Raw genomic sequence first — 22,176 nt, 5'->3', positions numbered from 1 at the left:
GGCTGGACATCTTAATAATATTGAGCCTTTCAATTCATGAACACAGTATATCGCTCCACTTATTTAGGCTTTCTTGAATTTCTCAGCACTGGGGTGTAGTTCTAGCAGTCAGGCCTTATACACCTTTCATATGTTCATCTACAAATAGTTGCTTTGATGCTATTATAATAGACATGGTTTATGTGAGTTTGTTTTGATGCCATCCAATTTTCTGAACAGATTATTAAAAGTATAATTTATATAAAAAAGTAGTAAGAATGCAGGACACTCACCTCCCAGGGGGCTCCCTGTGGCTCCATGCATGCATTGTGGGCAGGTGGGGTGCAGGACACTCACCTCCCAGGGGGCTCCCTGTGGCTCCATGCATGCATTGTATGCAGGTTGGGTGCAGGACACTCACCTCCCAGGGGGGCTCCCTGTGGCTCCATGCATGCATTGTGGGCAGGTGGGGTGCAGGACACTCACCTCCCAGGGGGCTCCCTGTGGCTCCATGCATGCATTGTATGCAGGTGGGGTGCAGGAGACTCACCTCCCAGGAGGGTTCTCCATGACTCTCTCCATGCATCCCCCTCCTCCCTGTCCATCCCCTCCCTTGCCCCCTCCCCCCACCTCTCCTCCTTGGAACATGGCTGTGTTTGGAAGTGCATCTTCTGCTGGAGTGACAGGACTTTCCCACTGCATCTCCATGGCACTTTCCTTAAGACTCCAACTTAGAATTGGGGGCCTCCTCCTGGACGAGTTTCTGCTCATGCCACCTGCTGGGCCTATCTTGCTCTCATGCCCTGCGGTGCCATCACCGTGGCCTCCTAAGTCTTGAAAGCCGCCTTGTGCCTGCGTTCTGTCTGCAGATCGGCTGATCTGGATTCTTAGCGCCTCGATGTTCAGAAACAGTAGACCCTATTTGTGTTCTTTTGGAGGAAATGCCGGTTGGGGTCATATGGACACTCACTGGTTAAGGGAGAGTGGACCTCATAAAACTGGGGGTTTTGCAGTCCATGAACATGGCCTGTTGTACCATTTCATTCCGGACTTTTAATTCCTGTTTTGTTTTTTTAGTTTCTTAGTTTTCAGTGCACAGGCATTGTACATATTCTGTTCAATTCACCCCTACCTATTTTCGTTTCTAAAATAACATGGGTTGTGTGTACCGACCCTGTATCCTGCCACCTCCTGCGCCTCGGTGTTTATTTGTGGCATCTTCTCTGGATTCAGGGGGCAGACTTCTCATCACAAGTAGATCCCTGTCCCATGGCTGGGGCTTGTGAGCAGTGCTGGGGGACCCTGGCCTCAGGGAGCGGAGGCTTGCCCTCCACAAGCCCTGGTGGGCCTCCTGAGGCTGCCTTTACTCAGACGCAGGAAGCTCTTGCTGTAGTGGTGGCCTCGGGGTGTGGGCTCTTGGGCCTTCACGGCTGTGGAACTTTGCCTGTGGCTTTTTCTGAATCAGTGGGAGTGGACTTTGGTTTCTCCTTGGTTCTGTCAGCGTGGTGACTGGCCTTGATCGGGTCTGAGTGTCACCCAGCCTTGTGCCTCAGGTTCCACACGCTGCTGAGTCCAGTGTCTCAGGAATGGTCTCAGCGGGCTGGGCCACACTGGGGTGAAGTCCAGTTCACACTCACCTTCATTTTCTGTGCAATGGCACTCTGCAGGGACCTGACCAGGTGCTGGGTCCTGCGACTCCCCCTGGGGCCTGGGATGAGGCTGCCGGGGACAGCTGTCCCTCCCTTGTCCTTCCCCACATGACGAGACAGCAAGAAGGCCCTCGTCGCTGTTGGGTCTCGGTCTCTGGCTCTGTGAGCGGTCCGTCTGTGCTTCGGAGCCCTCTGTCCCAGCAGTGTGGACTGGGACAGATGCTGCTCTGCCAGATTGTGGATTAGGCTTTGTTGGCCTCACGAAATTGCTGGGCCATCCTCCCTTCTCCTTCAGTTTCTGGACAAGTCTGCGTGTCTGTTGCTATTTCTCTATTAAATGTGGGCTGGAATTCGCAGGGAAGCCGTTGGGCCCGGAGTTTCCTGTGTGGGAAGGTTTCAATCACGAATCTTACCTCCCAGACACGGAGGTTCAGATTTCCACTCCCCTCGTGTTGGTTTTGGTCACTTTTATCTTCAAGGGGATTTGCTGGCTGTCGAGGGCCGTCCATGTGGAGTGTTCCTCTGTTGGTCTGTAGGTGCCCCCTGCTCCCCTCTTGTCAGGGTCTGCTTCTGTTTTCTTGAGTGCCAGCAACAGAGGAGGGTCAGCTGTCCCCCTGGGCCCCCAGAGCCTGTTTCCTGCTTCACTCTGTCAGCTTTGGGCTCAGGGAACTGCACGGTGTGGGAGTGGCTCCCTGGTGGAGTTGAGGGAGCAGTGGGAGCTACAGCCAGGCTCTGGGGGCAGCCAGGGAGGCAGAAGCTGGTCATAGGGAGCCAGAAGGCATGAGGCCTCCCTCTCTGTGATGCTGGGGTCATGGCCGCAACAACCCCTGTGGCCCCTCCCCCTCGCCTCCCGCTCTGCAGAGGACACTTGGGTGTGGAATGCAGCGGGACCATCCTGGCTTTTGTAGCTCTTGGGAAGAACTGTCCTTCCCCAAACCCACCCAGGGCTGCTGTGGCCTGCAGGTAGCAAGCTGTGCCTTTACCGGCCTTGGTGAAGAGGCCAGGCTCGCCTCTCTGCCTCCCTTCCTCAGGCGTCAGGTCAGAGGGCTGGGACCGGCTGGTGATGGCCTGCCTTCCTCCTGGCCAGCGTTCTCCTGTCCCGGGCCACCCCCAAGGCTGTTGCTCCTTCTCCTCCCTCTGACAGTGAACAGGGTGCAGCAGAGTCACAGGTGGCTGCTGGTGGCTGACATATGTAGCCTACGGCTGCTGGTCTCCCAGAGCCAATGACCAGGATGCTCTTCATGGTGCCCTGGGAGCACAGAGCTGACACTGCATTTAGACCGCGGGGGGCCTTGGGTGAGATGATTAGCTCATCAGCACCCCACCCAAGGCCTGGCCATCAGGCCATTGAATGAATATGTCGGCCACACGGGTTAACATGGACAGGCTGATGCTGACTGCCAGTGCCCGGTGCCACCTTCATTGCCTTCGGCTGTTGGTAGGAAGCCACCAAGAGCAGTCTCAGAGGCCTGTGCTGAGAGCCCGCCGTGCCTGACACCTGGGAAGGGGGACAGCACGGAGGGTGGCCCTGTGCCGGCATGTGGCCAGGAGGCTGAGTTGGCTTCTCCCTGGGCGTGGGCGGTGGGCACCTCGGCAAAGCCCTTTGGGGAGCTGCTGTCTTGCGGGTGCCTCTGAAGTTCTGCTGGGTGTTTTGAGCAGAGCCTGCCCCTGGCTCAGCACAGATCCTGGCTGGAGTGTTTTGGAACCCAGCGCCTCTCGCCCGCTGGTGCGAGCCGCACCGCCAGAGATGGGAACGTGGCTGGTGGCTGGAGGCCCTGGCCCAGGCCCCAGCAGAGGCAGCCCACCCCTGCACCACACCCTGGGCCGGGGCCAGCTGGGAGCCCTCCCACAGTCGTCCTCTCACTGTGGATGGGTCCTGGGCGGGGGTGGCAGTCTCCAGGGCGTGTTCAGATCCTCCCTGCTGGGCCTGCAGGTCTGTGGCCGGACGGAGGTGACCACTGTGTGGGAAGAGCCCCCACCAACCTCAGCTCGGCTCTGAAGTTGGTGTTTCTCCTGCTGGCGTTTGGGCCCCTCGGGTCCTGGAGCCCAGGCCAGCGGGCAGCGAGGGCTCTGGAGAGTGGGTTTTCATCGGCAGAAACCACCTGTTTACATGGTTTTCGTCTCCTGGCCAGGACCCACAGGACAGCACAACCCTGAGCGGATCCTAGATCTGCTCCGTTTATGGCTCTTGTTTTCAGAAACAACAAAGGGAAGGGAAGCTTCTGTCTGGACATCATGGCTGGCCTTAATTCAATCCAGCTGGCCCCAAACAGGCCCCCTTCCAAGGCCAGGAGCGTCTCTGGAGCTGGGCAGGAAAGGCGGTGGGAGGCCGGCTGGGCCTGTTCCTCTGGAGCCTGAGCCTGGTGGCTAAGGCCTGGGGATAGCCAACCCTCTGTTTGCTCAGGACCCTCAGGCCAAGTGGACCAGCCTGGGAAGGGAGGAGCCTGGGGTTGGAGGCATTTTGTGGGTTAAGGTGTTTGTCGGCTGCAGATACTCCAAGTGCCCCTGATCGACCCTCTCCCCAGCCTCTTAGAGACTCACAGCTCAGGGGGTCCTGACCCACACCTGTGCCCTGGTGCCATGGGTCTACAGGCCGCCGGAGGAGGTGGGGTTGTGCCTCCCACACGGGCTGATCCCAGGCTTCTCAGCCCTTTGGTGTCTCATGACTCCTCTTAGCACCTTTCTGTCTCTTTCCTTGAAAAATTCTCCTGTTACCTTTATCCCATTTTCTGTCATCCACCTGTGGACTGGAGATGGGTGGTAGCAATGGATCCCCAAGACGTGGTGTCGGAACCTGCCAGGAGCAGAGCCTCCGGAGGGGCGGGAGCTCAGTCGAGCTGTTCTGGGCTTCCTGCCCCCCCCCCACCCCTGGGCCCTGGCCTTTGCCACTTCCCCTGTGCAAGGTCACAGGCTGCTGGGGAGGACAGGGCTCTCTGGGCTGCCGGATCTCCCAGTAACTGCTCCTTCCCACAAAGGGTGGAGCACTGCGCTCCCTCTTGGAGGAGGGGAGGAGACAGGAGCAGCATGGCGTTGCCTGGGGCCCTGGCCCAGCCAGCGCTTCACTACTGCAGGGGTCTGTGGGAAAGGGAGAAGCCAGCAGGCAGCCTGTGGCCCAGGGCCCCGAGCATGCCAGCTGAAGTCATGAGGATGGTGGCTCTCAGTGGGGGGCAGTAGCCCCACGCCCCACGGTTGAATCCGGCTGTGCAACTGCGTGGCCGGAGGAAACGTGTCTGCAGAAACTGAGTCAGACGTTGTGGAGTAAGACTGTGGGGACACACGGCCTCTCCCATTGTTCAAAGGGACTAATTGGCATTGCCTGTCCCTGGCACCAAGTTCGGACTTGTCAAGGCCCGGCCGGGACCTGCTTCCCTCAGTGGGCAGACAGTAATTTGTCCCTGGCCCCAGCTCCTTTGCCCTTTCCCACTTGCCCAGCCTGCAGCCCTGTGGGGCTGTGAAGGGACATGGGTGTGGGTCAGTGGGCATGGTTCCACGGCGCAGCTGGCATCTGGACATTGGACGTGCTTGTCCAGGCTGAAGCCAGAGAAGCCTGGGCTAGGGCTGGACAGGGCGCGGCAGCACCAGGGACAGCTCCCCCACCCTCTCCCCCTTATGGGAAGGAGTGGTGGTTTGTCCTGTCCTGGGGACACCCTGATGTGTGCGCTGTGGCTGTGTATGGTGCCGGTCCTCGGAGGTTGGTGGTGTGGAAGCTGTGTTCTTAGGGTCCCTGTCATGGCCTCTGTGTGACATCCTCTCTGGAGCTGGAAAAAGCCTGGATGGAGGCTCTCTGAAGGACTCCTAGGAGTGACCCGGCCCCAGTTGGCCTTTGCTGACCCTGAGCTGCAGGTGACCATGAGATGGAGGTGCCGGACAGGTTCCGTCCCTGCAGAGCTTTAGTTTGAACTTGGCCAGGCTCACTCTGCAGACAGGACTTGAGGAATGTGGGCACAGTGAGGACACCCTGGGGGGACAGGGGCAGGGGCAGGCTCTGTGGCCAGCCACACTGCAGCCCAGTCCTTGGGCCATGTGGACCCCATGGTGTGGCCTCCACAGCCTGGTGGAGGGCTTGTCGGCACCTTTCCTGCAGAAGGAACAGTGGTGTGGTTCGTTAATCTTCAAGTATCGACTTTCCATCAAAGCACATGCAAATTTCTTTGCAAAGAAAAAGTCTGAAATGAAACCATTCACTTACTGTGGGATGGAATTTTAAATAGCAGCTCTCCCTTAACAGTGAAGTGCTGCTTCTGTTTATCCCCATTTGGTGAAGATTGGCACGTGCCCTCCTCTCAGCCTTGCTGGGCTTAGCTCCTGGCAAGCTGAGGTCGATGGCGGCAGGGCTGCACCCAGGAAGAAGCCCTCCCCACCTTTCCGGCTGCTGGAGGCTGCGTTCCTCTGGCCTCTTCCTCCCTCATCAAAACCTCGTGGGGTGGCCTCCACAGCCTGGCAGAGTGTTAGCACCGAGGCCTCCTTGGGACATCTCTCTGCCACCCTCTTACAAAGATGCTGTGGTTACAACCAGGATCCAACCCAGGATCCGATTCCCTTCTGAAGACCCTTTGCATACTCCCCTGTGCAAAGTTCCTTTGCTGTACAAGGTGACAAGTTCACAGACAACAAGGATGAGAGCCTGGGGTGCCACTTAGCCAACCCAGGCTGCCTGTGGCAGGCTCCCGAGTCCCTCCTGACCATGGGCACCCTCTGTCAGTGTGGCTTCGGTGGGGCCTGGCCGAGGTTCCAGTTTGCAAACCCAGGCTTGGTTGCCAGGAGGCTGTGAGCACAGCAAACACAGGGCTGGCAGGGAGTGAGGAATGGGTGCAGGTCTGGGTTGCATGCACCTTGCAAGGGGCCTGGCTCAGGGAGCAGCAGGGCTTTGGAGGAGAGGCTGCTGTTGTGGCTGTGGCAGGCCCAGGACTCTTGCTGGACTGCTCCCACAGTGACCTCCAGCACTGGGAAGGCTGCTCTGACTGTAGCTGGCATCTGCACTCCCGCAGGCATGGAGGAGGGCCTGGCCTGAAGGGGACCTAGGGCCACCCTGCTTCTGCAAGGTGAGGTGAGGGTTCAGAGTGGTCTAGGATGTGCTGCAGGGGCAGCCAGGGTCTGATGGGGAGCCAACCTGCAGGGTAGGGCTGCACACTGCCTGCCAGCTGGTGAGCAGGCTCCAGGCCTTTGCAGATAAACCAGTCCATCAGCCAGCTGAGGCCCAGCAGCCAGCCCAGGGAGGAGGTGGCAGCTCTGAGAAGCAGTGATGGTGATAAGTGGCTGTGAGGCCACATGCTTCAAGCCCTGTCCCCAGGTGCTCCCTCAGCAGCTCGCGGGGCTGACAGAGTCCTGAGGTCTCCAGGGAAGATCTGGCTCATTCAGCAGAATCTCAGGCTGCATCCAACACCCAGAGCTCAGAACCTTCTGGGGTCCCAGGCACTTCCAGGTAGGATATATCTGTCAACTTCTCTGGCAGGATGTATCTGTCAACTGAAGCTGGGAACCTAATAAACCCACTCAAAGAAGACCTTGTGCATGACCTCCATGGTCTGCCACTGTGTGTGCACACATGTACACACACACCCCACACGCATGCATGCAGACATAGGCACATGCACAGATCTATACCCATAGGCACTGCACACACACAAGGACACACATACACAGAGATGCACCTATGGACATAAGCATGCACACACATGAACACACATACACAGAGCTGGGCACATCATGCATAGAACTGGGCACACACATGAGCACACAGAGAGCTGCACCCACAGGCACATGCATGTACATACACGTGAAAAGAGAGAGCATCACCCATAGGCACATACATAAACACACACACAGAGCTGCACCCATAGGTACATGCATACACACACACACAAATGAATGCATGTGCACAGAGCTCACCCATAGGTACATGCACACACACATGCATATACACACATAGAGCTGCACCCATAGGTATGTACATGCACACACATAGAGAGCTAGACCCATAGGTACATGCACACACACATGCACAGAGCTGCACCAACAGGTACATGCACATGCACATGCACAGAGTTATACCCATAGGTACATGCATGCACACACACACACAGAGCTGCACCCATAGGTACATGCATGCACACAGATACACACAGAGCTGCCCCCTTAGGTACATGCACACACATGCACAGAGCTGCACCTGTAGGTACATGCACATGCACAGAGCTGCACCCATAGGTACATGCATGCTCACAGACATACACAGAGCTGCACCCATAGGTATATGCACACAGACACACACAGAGTTGCACCCATAGGTATATGCACACACACATGCACAGACCTGCACCCATAGGTATATGCATTTACAGAGCTGCACCCATAGGTACATGCACACACACAGAGCTGCACCCATAGGTACATGCGCACACACACACACACACACACACACACACACAAACACAGAAAAATGAATGCATGTGCACAGAGCTGCACCCATAGGTATATGCACACATATACACAGAGCTGTACCCATAGGTACATGCACACACACAGAGCTGCACCCATAGGGACGTGCACACACACACATACACACACAAACACAGAAAAATGAATGCATGTGCACAGAGCTGCACCCATAGGTATAGGCACACATACACACAGAGCTGTACCCATAGGTACATGCACACACACAGAGCTGCATCCATAGGTACATGCACGCACACACACACACACACACAAATGAATGCATGTGTACAGAGATCACCCATAGGTACATGCACACACACACAGAGCTGCACTCATAGGTACATGCACACAGGTGTGGTCTGAGGTATACCAGATACTTCTATGCTGCGCTAACTTCTCCCATTATGGCCAGATTCCAAGGGAAAAGAACAGTGCTCTGCACTGGATTCTCTCCTTCTGACAGGGCGTGATCCCTGGTGCAGCTGTTCGCTTTGCCCCTCTGAACCCAGAGAGTATGTGTCACAGGCAGAGGAGCCATTTGGGGGCTGAGGGGCTGAGGGAGCCTGGATGGGCTAGAGGGGCTTTGCAGGCCTCTGTCCACTGGCCTGGCTTTGGGTTGGGTGATACAGCGGTCCATGCAGTGATGGCCCAAGTACCCAGTGCTTGGTGGGAGAGGTGGAGATGGAGTGTGGCTGCTTTCTGGCCCTGTGCCTATAACCCCTCCCCAGCCTCTCTTGTCACTGCCAGGCTGGCCTGCCCTCCAGAGCCTGCCCTGGCTCCCTGTCGGCCTGTGTGGGTGGAGTGAGTATGAGTGTGAGGGTGTGCAGGAGTGTCCTCTGCCCACAGTGTGTGTGTGGAGTGAGTGTGTGCGTGAGGGTATGCTGGTGCATCCTCTGCCCACAGTGTGTGGGTGAAGGGGGTGTGAGCTTAAGTGTATGCAGGAGCGTCCTCTGCCCATGGTGTGTTGGTGGAGTGAGTGTGAGCATGAGGATGTACAGGAGTGTCTTTTGCCCATGGTGTGTGGGTAGAGTGAGAGTGAGTGAGGGTGTACAGGAGCTTTCTCTGCCCACAGTGTGTGGGTGGAGTGAGTGTGAGCATGAGGGTGTGCAGGAGTGTTCTCTGCCCATGGTGTGGGTGGACTGAGTGTGATCGTGTGGGTGTGTTGGAGTGTCCTATGCCCACAGTGTGTGGGTGTAGTGAGTGTGAGCGTGCGGGTGTGCAGGAGCGTCCTCTGCCCACAGTGTGTGGGTTGAGTGAGTGTGAACATGAGGGTGTATAGGAGCATCCTCTACTCTTGCAGAGGTGGAGTGAGTGTGTGAGGACCATCCTATGCCCACAGTGTGAGCGTGAGAGTGTGCAGGAGTGTCCGGTTCCCATTTTGTTTAGGTGGAGTGAGTGTGAGTGTGAGGGTGTGTAGGAGCATCCTCTGCCAACAGTATGGTGTGGAATATAAGCGTGAAGGTGTGCAGGAGCATCCTGTGCCCACTGTGTGTGGGTGGAGTGAGTGTGAGTGTGAGGGTGTGCAGGAGCTTCCTGTGCCCACAGTGTGTGGGTGGAGTGAGTGTGAGCATGAGAATGTGCAGGAGTGTCCTGTGCCCACTGTGTGTGGGTGGAGTGAGTGTGAGTGAGGGTGTGCAGGAGCATTCTCTGCCCATGGTGTGTGGGTGGACTAAGTGTGAGCATGGGGGTATACAGGAGCATCCTATGCCAACAGTGTGTGGGTGGAGTGATTGTGAGGGTGTGCTGGTGCGTCCTGTGCCCACAGTGTGTTGGTGGAGTGAGTGTGAGTGTGAGGGTGTGCAGGAGCATTCTGTGCCCACAGTGCATGGATGGAGTGAGCGTGAGTGTGAGGGTGTGCAGGAGCGTCCTGTGCCCACAATGTGAGTGGGGTGAGTGTGAGTGTAAGGGTGTGCAGGAGCTTCCTGTGCCCAATGCATGTGGGTGGAGTTAGTGTGAGCTTGAGAGTGTGCAGGGGCATCCTCTCCCCACAGCGTGTGGATGGAGTATGAGTGTGAGGGTGTGCAGGAGTGTCCTGTTCCCACAGTGTGTGGGTGGAATGTGAGTGTGAGGGTGTGCAGGAGCACCCTGTGCCTATGGTGTGTGGGTTGACTGTGAGCGTGAGGGTGTGCAGTAGCATCCTCTGCCCACAGTGCGTGGATGGATTGAGTGTGAACATGAGGGTGTGCAGGAGCGTCCTCTGCCCATAGTGTGTGTGTGGAGTGAGTGTGAATATGAGGGTGTGCAGGAGCGTCCTCTTCCTACAGTGTGTTTGTGGAGTGTGTTTGAGCCTGTGGGTGTGCAGAAGCGCCCTGTGCCCATGGTGTTTGGGTGGAGTGAGTGTGAGCATGAGGTTGTGCAGGAGCGTCCTGTGCCCACTGTGTGTAGGTGGAGTGTGTGTGTGAGGCTGTGCAGGAGCTTTCTCTGCCCTAAGTGTGTTTGTGGAGTGTGTTTGAGCTTGTGGGTGTGCAGGTTTGTCCCCTGCCCACTGTGTTGGGTCAGTTGAGTGTGAGCATGTGGTGTGTGAGCGCCATGTGCCCACGGCGTGTGTGTGGAAGAGTGTAAGCATGTAAAGACATCGGCGTGCAACTCATGCTGTGCGTGCCCTCAGACTTTCTGCGGTGCACCGTGCCTGCTGCCTTGGCAATCGCCTGAGCACCCAGAGCCCCTTGCCTGATGGAGGACGTGGGCACCTCCCTCTGCCAGACATGGAGGACTTTCTGCCTGTGGTCAGCCCCATTGTGGTGAGCTGGGACCTGGGGAGTGGGCCATAGGATTGGGGTGGGGCCCACCTTGAGTCTACATTTTGTGGGCTGCTGCCCACTCCCACTGGCCTCCAGGACATGTGCTGACCTTGGCTACCTCCCCCCAGGAGTTGAGAGGTGAGTGAGTGGGCTGGTGGCCTCCTGTGCCACATCCCCTGGTGCCTGGTGGTCAGGGTTGGGAGGGTTTCCCTCCAGGCACTTCCTCTCTCTGCCTGAGGCTCCTCTGGTGCCCTGCCCTGGAGAGGCCTCTGGCGTTCTCCCGTGAATGGGGCTGTCCGTGAGTTATGGGTACCCAGGACCCGCAGGGTTCTGGCCGAAGGTGGGGACTGCTCAGGCCCCAGGGCAGGTGTGGCTCCACAGCCTGAGAGCAAGGAGGTCAGGAGCTGTGTCCTGAGCTTCAGTTCCCAGCCAGGACTTGTCCACGCCTGTGAAGCCCGGGACCCTGGCTGGGGCAGGTGGCCCTGCAGAGCTGTGAGGGTGCCCCTGGGGAGGAGGTGCAGCAGGACCCAGGCCTCCTTAGGGTGGTGACGGGAGCAGCTCCACCCTGGCTGTGGCCCAGCCCCTTCCAGGAGCCCCTCACGCTCTGGGCCTGCAGCTGGAGGTTGCAGACACTCGTCTTGGCAGTGGTGTCCGACCCCGGCACTCTCCTTCCAGGCCTGGGAGGCTTTGCCATGTGGGAGGGGAGATGGCCGTGCCCTGGTGCCTGCTGGGGGGCCTCCAGAGCAGGGACTCCTGTTTGGGCCAGTGTGGGGTGAATGCCTTTAACTGAACGTCCTCTTTTCCCACTGTTCTCTTCAGCAGTTTTAGGGGAGGGGCCTGTCCTCGCCCTGGCCTGTGTCTGGGTGGGGTCTCGGTGAGAGAACAGGTTCTGCTGTCCGTCTTCTGGGTGTGGTGGCATCTGGGTGCCGTGGTCCTGGGGTTCTTGGCAGACCTCTGGTGCGTGGCCGTGAGCCCCTGGCCTGTGTAGGAAGGCAGTGAGACCTTCTCTCCAAGGCAGCGAGAGACTCCTGCTGAGGACCTGCTAGGCATCAGTGTGCACTCTGCGTGGACAGGGGCTGGCAGGGTGCCAGGGGACCAGCCCCGAGCCCCAGGCCGGTCCCTGCTGGGCTGGGAGGGGTAGGGCAAAAAGGCTGGGCCCGTGAGTGCAGTTGTCAGGTTCCTTCCTGTGGCAGGTGGCAGGCCGAGGAGGAAGGGACCGCTGTCCTGGAGAACGGCCCTGGGCACAAGTTGCTATGGTTGCTTGTTCCTGGAAAGGGGAGGCTGTGGGACGGGCATGTGGTGCCGGCAGTCTGGGGAGGTGTTTTTGCCTGCGTGGAAGTGCTGATGTGTGAGATGTAAAGCGCACCCTCGCCTGTCGGCTGGGAAGCCCTCGCTGCACCAGGCTCTGGGCACCACCCCGGCAGTGGGCCGCCCTCCCACTGTCACGGCCCAGTGGGTAGCTCCACGTGGTGCTGGACGAGGTAGTAGACACAGGGTGACAGCCCGGTGCTGAGGCATTGGACGTTGCTTCCTGTGAAAGTCCTGGGGGTCCACATAGCTGGGTCTCCCCAGATCTCAGTGCCAGGGTGGTACCAGGTCACCAGAACAGATATGGCTGGCACCCTCTCCACTCCCCAAACCCACCCAGTGCCAGGGCCACTCCACTGTGATTCTGGGCCCATGCATTTCGGTGTTCCTGGGTCTGTACCGTGAGCTCCCAGGGCCAGCCTCACCTGAGGCACGGGCCAAGTGTACTTGGGACCTCCCAGGCCTGTCCCTGGTGGTCCCAGGGATGCTGAGCACCTGGAGTGATGGGAGAGGCCAGGCCTTGAACTGCAAGACCCTTCTAGGTGGCCCTGGGGAGGTACTGCTGCCCACCACTTTGGGAGAACCCCGAGTTCTGGCTGCTAAGGGCCACTCCCTCTGTCCCAGGAGGCCTTCCCACAGCCCCGGGAGCTGAGTGCGGCTGGCCTGCAGATGCTGTATTATCAGCCACTGTCCTGATACACCATTTATGGACGTTTCCGGTGCTGCCTGGGGTATCAGCAGGAGCACGGGGGCACAGATCCAGTTTGCTTCAGCCGCAGGGCCCCGTGACCAGGCGGTCAGGAAGCAGCAGCTGGGCTCCCCTGGAGTTTCTGCTGTAAATAAAGGTGGGGGTGGTGAGACTGTGGCTCCACAGGGTCCAGGATGGAGGCCAGTGCCAGGCGCTGGCTCTGTGCACCATCCTGGGCAGAAAAGGCCAGGACTGTTCTGGATCTGGGGTCTGAGCCCTGCTGCCACCCCTGATGTCACTCCCACTCAGCTGGTGCCCTGTGGGAAAGGTCTGCATGGGACCCCCGGTTAGGGGACAAGGACAGGCCCATCAGCATGGTGGGGATTGCTCTCAGGGGAGCAGCTGAGGCCAGCCTGCCTTCAGGAAAAGCCCAGGGGTGAGCAGTGGGTGGGTGGCAAGGCCTGGGGGCACAGGGGTGCCGCTGGAAGAAGATGCCCAGTTGGCCGCCCTGTGGTCTGACAGGCAGGTGCCAACTGAGGCCAAAAGCCCCAGCCACTTGGGTGGCAGTGAGGGATGCCAGGGCTCAGGAGGGCACTGACCATAGTCCTGGCCCCTGGGGTCTGCCTGCTGCCCTGCCTGGGGATGGACAGTGGAGGATGGAGAGATGGCTGACTGGGTCCTTTGAGATCCATGGGCAATACCCCAAAGACTGTCCATCACCTGGCATGCCCCGCAGGCTTCAAGTCCCCCCTGTAGATAGAGGAGTCCAGGGTCAGAGCCCGAGCAGACATGTACTGTCCTATCTCCAATAGGTGAACACCCCGTCGCTAGAGCTGGAGACATTCCCAGGGGCTACAAAACATGGTGGCCAGTGCTGCCAGGGGCCAGGTTAGATAAAGAACCAGTCTTTCTGCCCCTAGGCCCTGTGTTCCTTTACTGAGAGCCCGTGCTGGACTCTCCTGCGCACACCTTCGTGCCTGGGAGCAGGGGGGCAGCCACGGCCCTCTGGTGCCTGTGAGAGCTGGTCCTGCCTGTGTCGGGGCAGCTGTGGCAGGCAGGGGCGCTGGGCTCTGAGTGTTCAGAGGAGGTTCCCTGGCGCTGTGCCCTGGGAGGTCCCCAGTGTTCCACTCCTTCTGCCGGGCTGCCTGAGCTCTGGGGAGCGCAGGGCCTCGCGAAGTCGGATTGGGAGACTCCCTTCAGGCAGGAGTCCCTGGTCAGGGGCTGTATGGCAGAACTCCGCCTCCCAGTGAGGCCTGACGTGGTGAGCGCAGACTCCACACAACCCACTGCTGGTGTGGGACTCCGCGGGCCACTTGGAGGTCCAGGCTTCCCCTGGTGATGATGAGGCAGGCCGTGGCAGGGAAGGTCCCTGACTGCGTTCAGAGCCAGGACCGTCCTGTGACTGTGGGCAGTTGCCTTGCCCTGGCTTCTCCAAGAGCCACCCGGCACTGGGGTGCTAGGCCTCCAAGGGCGCCAGGACCGGGTGTTGGTCTGCGGGGGAGGCCTTCCCGCAGCAGGGTGACTCAGGAGCGTAGCAGGTCTATTTTCACTCTCCCGGCCGTCTTCCCTCTGCCTCCTGGGTGTGGGCTGTTTCTTCTGTTGTAGGAAATGCCCTGGCTCATGGAAGGGCCGCTCAGCCCAACAGTCAGTCTGCAAAGTGACCTTCCAGGACTGCCGCGGGGACTGTGAACCAAGGGCCAGAGCCCAGCAGCTCCGTGGGAGTCGGGAAGAGTGGGCAGGCACAGGGAAGGAAGGGGTCATTTTGTTGCTGGTGGGAAATGTCAAACATCACCTTCTCCTGCTGCTTCAGATTTGAGGTGGCTAACAGTGGCTCTTGCTATGGCTTTCCCTCTCCCTGCCTCTTACAGTGGCCTCAGCCCCTCTTTGGGGGTGACCACTCCCTCTGCCCCTCCAGCTACCCTTCACCCGCCAAGGCAGGATCAGGGCTCATGGGTCCGTGTCCTGGCCAGACGTGCTGGCGGCTCCTGTCCCGAGCTCGCCTGCTCACAGCACAGTCCTCGTATCCTGCGGGCCCGGGAGGCAGGAGTGATGTGTGTGGGGCCAGCGGGAGCAGGCCATGCGTGAGGGCCACTTTCAGGAAGAGAGGCCCTCGCCTTTCCTCTGGCACGGTTCTCTTTGCCCCTGCTTGAGCCTCGAGGTTGGATGAGACTGAGAACAAGGTCCATCTGGGCACTGGGCTTAGGCCACAGTGACAAGAGCTGTCTGTGAGCTGAGCCCAGCCAGCAGCCTTTGTGGACGGGGCCTGGTGGGCCTCCCAGGTGGCTCGCAGGACACCTCCTGGCGCACCTGCGGAAGGAGAGTCTGTTCCCATGGCAACAGTGGAGCTTCCCTCAGCCAGTGCTGCAAAGCAGGGACCTCTGAAGAATGAAAAGCCTTGATTTTAAAATATTTATCTGCACTGGGAAGAGGCTGTGTCCCTCAGCTTGCTACATACAGTGGAGTGGGCCGTGGGGCTGGGCTCCCAGCCGTGCCTTGCCCAGGCACAGGACAGGCAGGCCGCTTCCCCAGCAGCTCCTCGGTCCCTGTGGGGAACATGTACCTGCTGGCTAGGATGGCCAGGAGTCGAAGTGGCTGCCTTTTACCCACATTCTGCTTTAAGAGCTGCCTGCGTTAGGGGAGAGTGGCCTTGGCCTCACATAGCCCATCACCCTGGAGAACGTGCACGCCGGTCATGCTCAGGCCAGGTACCTGGCCGCAGGCCCTCACGTTTTTGTCCAAATATCAGCTTTGGAAATACCTCTGCAACAAATTTGTGAAAACAGCGACCCCACCCCTTCCTGCCTATCCCCACTCCTCGCCTGTTAGTGTCTCGCCGAGCCCAGTGTGCTCAGGGCATTTCCTGCTTCTCCCAAATGGGGAAGGGGCTGAGAAGGCACTGCAGGGCCCCAGGCTCCTCTTGTGGGCCCAGTGGGGCTGAGTCCCCTGGCTGCTGTGTGCGGGGAGGTCGTGGGGGTCCACGTCGGAGCCTGGGAGGGGAGCTGTTGTTAACGGGCAGCCGGGAATGTGTGCTTTGATTTTCTTACAGCAACAATGTCTTCAGGCGGCTGTTGGGCCGATGCTGGCCCTGCACGGAGGCCTCGCACCCCCAGGCCCTGCCAGCTCTGTCCTTCCTCTAACTGGTGCACACTCGGGGTTCAGACTTGGGGATTGTCAGAAAGGCCACCAGAATGGGTTTTCTCGAGCTGCACAGAGGGAGCCGTCTGGATGGGATGTGGGCAGGGTGGCTTTGACCACATCAGACTGCTCACAGTCTTGCTCTTGGAAAAGCCCTCCAATAAGACGACTGTGTCGACAGATTCCTGCTGGTGGTTTCCTCCCTGATTACCTCTGTCAGGGCTGGACCAAGAGCTGCCATCTCCTTTAGGAACCAGAAATGGGGCTGAGTACCTGTCTGGGAGCTGGGCAGGGCAGGTGGTTAGGGGAGGTCCTGGCCCCGCCACAGAGAAACTTGAGACCCTCCTGGGCTGCGAACAGCAGGCCCCCGGGGAGGGACCTGGGCAAGCCTTGGGTTTGCTCCTCTCTGGCCTGGACTGAGTTGGAGGGTGGGGGCATGTTAGCTGTGTTGGTGCTTATTGTCATGGTCAAGTGCTCCCACCCCAGCCGGGTGGTCAGGAGCCAGGTAGGAACCTGTTTGTCAGGGTGGGCAGCAGGCCTATGGGTACCCCATGTCGTCCCCTGGCACCCAGAGGGCTGAGGCGGGGTCTGGGCAGAGGTGCCTGGGAGGCAGCTGTCTGGGAGGGTCTTTGGTGGGGATTGCGATGTGTGCCCTGCCCAGGGTCTCCACTCTGCGTGCCTCAAGGTGTCTGCCGGACTTCTCTGTGCCCATCTGGGGGCCACTGTCTGGGACCCCTGTCCGTGTGGCTGCCCTCCTGGTTAGGTATAGTGTTAAGGTGAGATTGCGATAAACCACAGAGTCAATCTTAAAGCAGGAGACGGAAACTTTATTCACCATTTGGCAATCCGATCCACCAGCTGTGGGCCATGGGCAGGCTGCAAGTCTGCACCCTGTGACCCCCTCCCGGGGTTTGAGTCCACCTCTTATAGCCCAAAACCTTGTTAGGGCATAAGTGGCTGTTGCTGTGTTGCTATGACCATAAACGTCATGAGATCTAAAATCATAAGCAGGAAAGGAAGTGGGCCAAACCCTCTGTAGTTGAGTTCAAGTTAAAGAATGGTTACTGACATGAAGACTGTAAGAGAGAACACTTTCACATTGTGCAAGAATTGCCACTGTGGGTTGCCAAGCGTGCTCTGCGAGGCAGCTGGTGATGGGTGCAGAGGTGGGGCTTTCCCTGGCAGACGCCTGCCTTCCAGGACTGGAGGCTCAGGGCCAAACGGAGTCATTTGGTCATTGCCCGTATAGCCTGGCCCATAACAGCAGGAAGTGGGCAAAGTCGTGCTCAAAGCCACAGACCCCGATGGCCTGGGCTGCTGGAGCTGACTGCACCCTCCCTGCCCTCACCGGAAGCTGAGGGCTGGCGGGAGGCCACAGGCCAGCATCCAAGCCAGCAGCACACACCCGCTCACCTGCTGGTTGCTGGGACAGCTGGCTCTATGCCCACAGACCGCGCCAGCTCTCCTTCCCCGAGAGCTCTCCTTGCCAAAACCCTCAGTGGTGACACGCCGCGGGTGTCTAAGCGTGCAGCGAGAAGCCTGGCGGGGACTCCCTTACGCCCCAGACCTGCTGCTCCGTGCGTTTCATTTCCCGTGCTTCTCTCCAGCAGAGACTCAACTAGGAAACTAGTGCTTCTTCCCTAAAAATGGTGTTTGTCTTGGCCAAGTCCCGGGGCTGGTGCTTGAGCTCTGCCTTGTGCTAGCTGCAGGGGGCTGCAGGGCGGGACTCCAGCAAGCTACCCTAGGGCAGGAGGATGCCCACCCCCTGCCTCCTTTAAGCTGCAGTGGGTGCTGAGTGACACGGTCAGGTGCTCCTGCCCCAGCTAGGTGGTCAGGAGCTTGTGTACCAGGGTGGCTCAGCAGGTGGTCCCCCTCCCAGGTGGTGCTGGACTGGATTCCAGGCACCTACTGGGCAGGTGGCTGGGACTGTGGCCCAGTGACTCCAGGAGTCCCTGGAGGTGGCTCGAGTGTCATGCTTCGTCCTCAGCACTGTTGGAGGGGCGAGGCTTTTGTCCAACCACAGACTTGCGAGCGTCCTCTGTAGGAGCCTGGGAGCATCTGGGCAGCAGCAGCTGGCCTGGTGTGGACTGGGTGGGCAGAAGTTCCCTGGCTCAGAGCTTCCCAGGACAGACATCACTGCAGGCTGCATGGCTGCCAGCTCGGCCCTGTGCCCTCCTGGACGCTGTGTCGTCCTCCTCCGCAGTGCAGACACAAAAGCCAGTTCTGTGCTGCTCCTCCCGAGGACCCCTGGACCTTCCCCTCGTCCCGTCAGCTCTGGCACAGGTGGCCAAGGACAAGAACAAACAGGTCCCTTTAGAAAGACCCCAGCAAGGGCCAGCAGCAGGCCGTGCCCTCCAGGGTCCTCGCAGCCCCGTGCGGGTGATGTCCTCCGAGGATGGCTCTTCCCTGGGCTGGCCTCAGGCTGAGGCGAGGGTGGAGGCTTGAGGAGGAGAGCAGTGTGTTCGGGACTTACTGCTGGCCCGTGCCCGCGGGCTCCCTCAGCGCCACCTCCCAGCCTCTCTTGCTTTGCTCTTCCCGCGCGTCCCTGTCAGTCAGGATGGGAGGCGTGGCCTTCGCTTCGTGCCTGGCAGACTGGGAATCATGCCAGGCAGCGGCAGTGTGCTTCCCTGCCAGGGGCCCCATTCTCAAGGACTGTGGGGTGAAGGGAAGGCCACTCCTCCGAGCCTGACAGGGACACAGCTGGAGGAAAGCGGAGCAGGAGAGCACATGGCCTCGGTTCTCTCTGTGGGATGGGGCTCCCTGGCAGCCCCTACACCTTCCTTTCTCCCTGAAGCACCCCTTCCACCACCCAGCGCCACCCAGGCCTGTGTTGCATTAAGCGGCCTCACACACAGCAAGGGCCAAGGCACGTGCATGCCCTCATGGGCGGGGGGCCCCTGGGGTTCAGACTTGGTGCTGGGCAGGCTGGAGGACCTGTCCCGAGGCTGCCTGAGCCCAGTGCTGAAGGGCATCGTGCTGTGGGCAGCCTCGGGCTCAGGGCAGGGCTGTGGGAAGTCTCAGGGGCTCACTTGGGGTTATCCTCACCACAGCGTGTCCCTCACCAGGGCCGTGGTGATTAGCAAGCCCCCTGCAGGAGGGGTGCTGTGGACCCTGCAGGAATGACCAGGCCCTGCAGAGCCTCTCCGTTACTAATCATGGGCCATCACAGCCCCCCAGGCCTGTCCAGTAGGGCCAGCAAGTCGGACTCCCTCCCACTCCTCTGTACAGGAGAGTGGGGGACAGCAGGCTCCCAAGGAGAGAAAGGGGTTCCCTGACTCCCAGGCTTGCCTGTCCATGCACATGTAAATTTTGGGGACTGCAGGTGGCCTTCCGAGGGGGTTGCTGATGGCAGGACTACAGGGAGTGAGTGGTCTGATGCTCAGGGCAGCGTTTCCTCTTGGTCACCTGTGTCCTGTCTGTGGGCCAGTTGCACGTGCCCACCCACGAAGACCCTGAGAAGAGGTGCTACTCCGCCTAGGCCCTCTCCTACTTGGGCTCAGTGCTTCCTGCTTTGCACAAGAGCCAGAGTTCACACTGAGCCCCAGTGGACCCTCCTCAGGGTGGAGCAGGGGCTCTGGTGGGCTGCGGGGTGCAGGGTGCGAGGTGCTGGGGAGCACTAGGGGCTTGCACCCCATGTGGGCCTTCCTGCTGCCCGGGGGGCTTGCGCCTGGTGTGGGCCTTCAGGCTACCTCACCTGCACCCTCTGTTTCATTCTGCAGTGAACTTCGACCACTTCCAGATCCTGCGTGCCATCGGGAAGGGCAGCTTCGGCAAGGTAAGGTGGGGCCTCCCCGTGGGCCTGCAGAGGGCGGGGACTCGCTGGGCCATGGAGCTGGGCAGCTGACCACCCTCCTTCCTGCTCCTTGTCTCTCCTGGAGAAACCAGCCCCAATGGGCACTGTCAGAAAAGGCAGGGAGGCCTGGCATGTCCGCGTGGGCCCTCTGGGGTCTGGTAGCCCAGCCACGTGGAGCCTTGGTTGCCACGTGAGAGGGCCGAGGCTGATGCCCACACTGGGGCACTGAGGGCTTCCTCCAGGGAGGCGGTGGCTTGAGCCTGAGGGGAAGTGTCCAGAAGCCCCTGCGAGGCTCGAAGCTGCTCTTGACCACACTGGAACCCAGGGCCTGACGATGACTGGACCGAGGTGGGTGGCCTGTGTGCCTCCACGTCGGTGGCCCCCCAGAGCCTCGCTCCTCCAGTCCCTCTGGGCCAGCTCTAGCTTCCTGGTGACATCCTGCCTTGTGATATCTAGAGATTGGGCATAATTTTAACTCCGTGAAGCCCAAGAGCACTCTGAAAGGGGGTGGCTCTGGCCCTTGGGGTGGCTGCTGTGCTGTGCATGAATCACTTCGAGTGGACGCTTCCTGTTGGCTGCCCGGGGCTTGGCAGACGGCTGGGCCTCCCTCCCGTCCCCACAGCTGTCTGGACACTGCCTGTGTAAGCTCTGCAGCCCTTTTTAATAAAGGGATTGCTGTGCTGCTGGAGCCCCTTGCAGGGGATTTGAGTGAGATTAATTGCCTCCATTCCGTCTACCAGGAGCGAACGCTTGTGCACTGCTACAGGGTGATTCTCAGAGCAGCTGAGCCCCTCTGCACAAATTCACGGAAAGGCACCCAGGAGAGACAAGGAGAGGCGCTGTTGATGTCTGCGTGTCAGGAGGTGGCACGGCCTCTGTGGTGTTGTCGTTCTGAAGGTGGTGACCTTAGGGTGAGGCTGTCGGGGACGTTGGGGTCTGGGACCCCTGCACTCCTGTTTTCCCAGTGGAGCACAAGCTGTGCCCCAGGGCCACAGAGGGTGTGAGGAGGCACCAGGTCAGGCAGGTGGGGATGCCCCCAGCCCTGCGGCAGAGGACAGTAGCTCTGACCAGGTTCAGGAGGAGTGCTGAGAAGGGGAGACCACCACCAGTCGTTCAGAAATCCTTCAGAAACTCGGGATGCTGAGCTGCCTAGAGAGGGCCAAGCTGGGGCCCCCGAGGGCAAAGACCACCTGGGTGGGTGAGGCCAGTGGGCGAGGCCAGTAGGCAGGGCAGGTGCTGTTCTCTGGGCTTCTGTGCCCCCACCTGCCCCTGGTGGGTCTTTCTACTCTCAGGATGCCCTCTGCTTTACTGCCCCTGTGCTCCCGCCAGGGCACTGTCCCTGTCCTCATTAGCACAGCTGGGTAGCCCTGTCCTCCGCCAGGGTCCTCAGAGCCCCTGTGTTCCTGTGCCTCTGACCAGTTCTTGGCTCTGAACAGGCAGCTGGCCAGGAGATGGTCGCTGTAGGGGGAGAGGAGAGCAGGTGCTGGGTTTCTTGCAGATGCAGTTTAGTGGGACAGTTCGAGGGCTCCTTCCTGCCCGAGTAGCTGCCTAATCAGGCGTCCAGGGTCTCAGGGCTGCTGCTGTCAGGTGGGTGTTTGGGGTGTGTGTAGGGTGAGGCCTGACCCAGGCCCAGTCTGTCCTGCTCTCATCCTGCCGTGGCAGGACAGTGGCCTCATAACTGGAGGGAAAGGGACAGCCCCAGGGAGTCCAGCAGGCCCTAGGTGCATCTGTTTAAATGGCTGTGCCTCAGTGGGACCGTCTCCCTGGAGGGGGGGTGCACAGGCCTCCCTGCACCCAGAACCCCACCTATGACAGCTCTGCATGGATGGGCATGAGCCTGCAGCACCCTCCAAAGCAGGGCCCCCATTCAGGGCTGGGCAGAGTCAGTTGTGTCTGAGGAAATGGTCTGTCCCCAGCCAGAGGTCCCTTTAACTTGGGGCCGAGGCTCCCAGAGATAGAGTAGCTGAATTTGTTGTGTCTGGTCCTTGGCTTCTGTTTTTTCATTTTTAAACCATGATGGTCATCACTGTGCTGCTGCCCTCTCAGCCGCCTTTGGGAGCCTCCGACAGGGCGCTCTTGTGCAGCAAGCTCTGAACCTCCTCCAGCAGAGCCCAAGCCCTGTGCCCGCCCGCCCCGCCCGCCCAGCTTCCAGCCTCCCACCTTCTCCTGTGATTTGACCACTCTGTTCAGCCTCACCACAGCCTCGGAGGCCAGCGCTCACCGTGCGGGGGCCAGAGGGCAGCACCGATGCAGTTTCGGGGTCTGGTGGGGCTGGCTTCCTGGTGTAGACAGCGTGTCCTTGCTGTATGTCACGCAGCGGGGAGGAGGGCGGGAGAGCTCTCTGGGGCTCCTTGTGAGGGCAAAGTCCACGTAGCAGGGTAGCAGGCCCTGGCCTGGCCACCTCCCGGGAAATGGGCACAGACCCATCCACGAGGGCTCCCCTCC

At 59.7% G+C, this 22,176-nt stretch overlaps 1 protein-coding gene across 1 annotated transcript in view; it reads left to right on the top strand.

Annotated features, from left to right (window-relative positions):
- Positions 1-22,176, top strand: part of Stk32c (serine/threonine kinase 32C) — a 65,067-nt gene that overhangs the window by 17,715 nt on the left and 25,176 nt on the right. The window contains exon 2 of the mRNA XM_077105395.1: positions 19,658-19,713. Coding sequence (XP_076961510.1) covers positions 19,658-19,713 — 56 coding nt within the window. The remainder of the gene's footprint in view (positions 1-19,657; positions 19,714-22,176) is intronic.

The sequence above is a fragment of the Callospermophilus lateralis genome, chromosome 15 (assembly GCF_048772815.1).
Source record: "Callospermophilus lateralis isolate mCalLat2 chromosome 15, mCalLat2.hap1, whole genome shotgun sequence".
In the NCBI taxonomy this organism is placed as follows: Eukaryota; Metazoa; Chordata; class Mammalia; order Rodentia; family Sciuridae; genus Callospermophilus; species Callospermophilus lateralis.
Note: the sequence above shows the minus strand (reverse complement) of the source record. Positions and strands in the feature narration are given on the sequence as shown.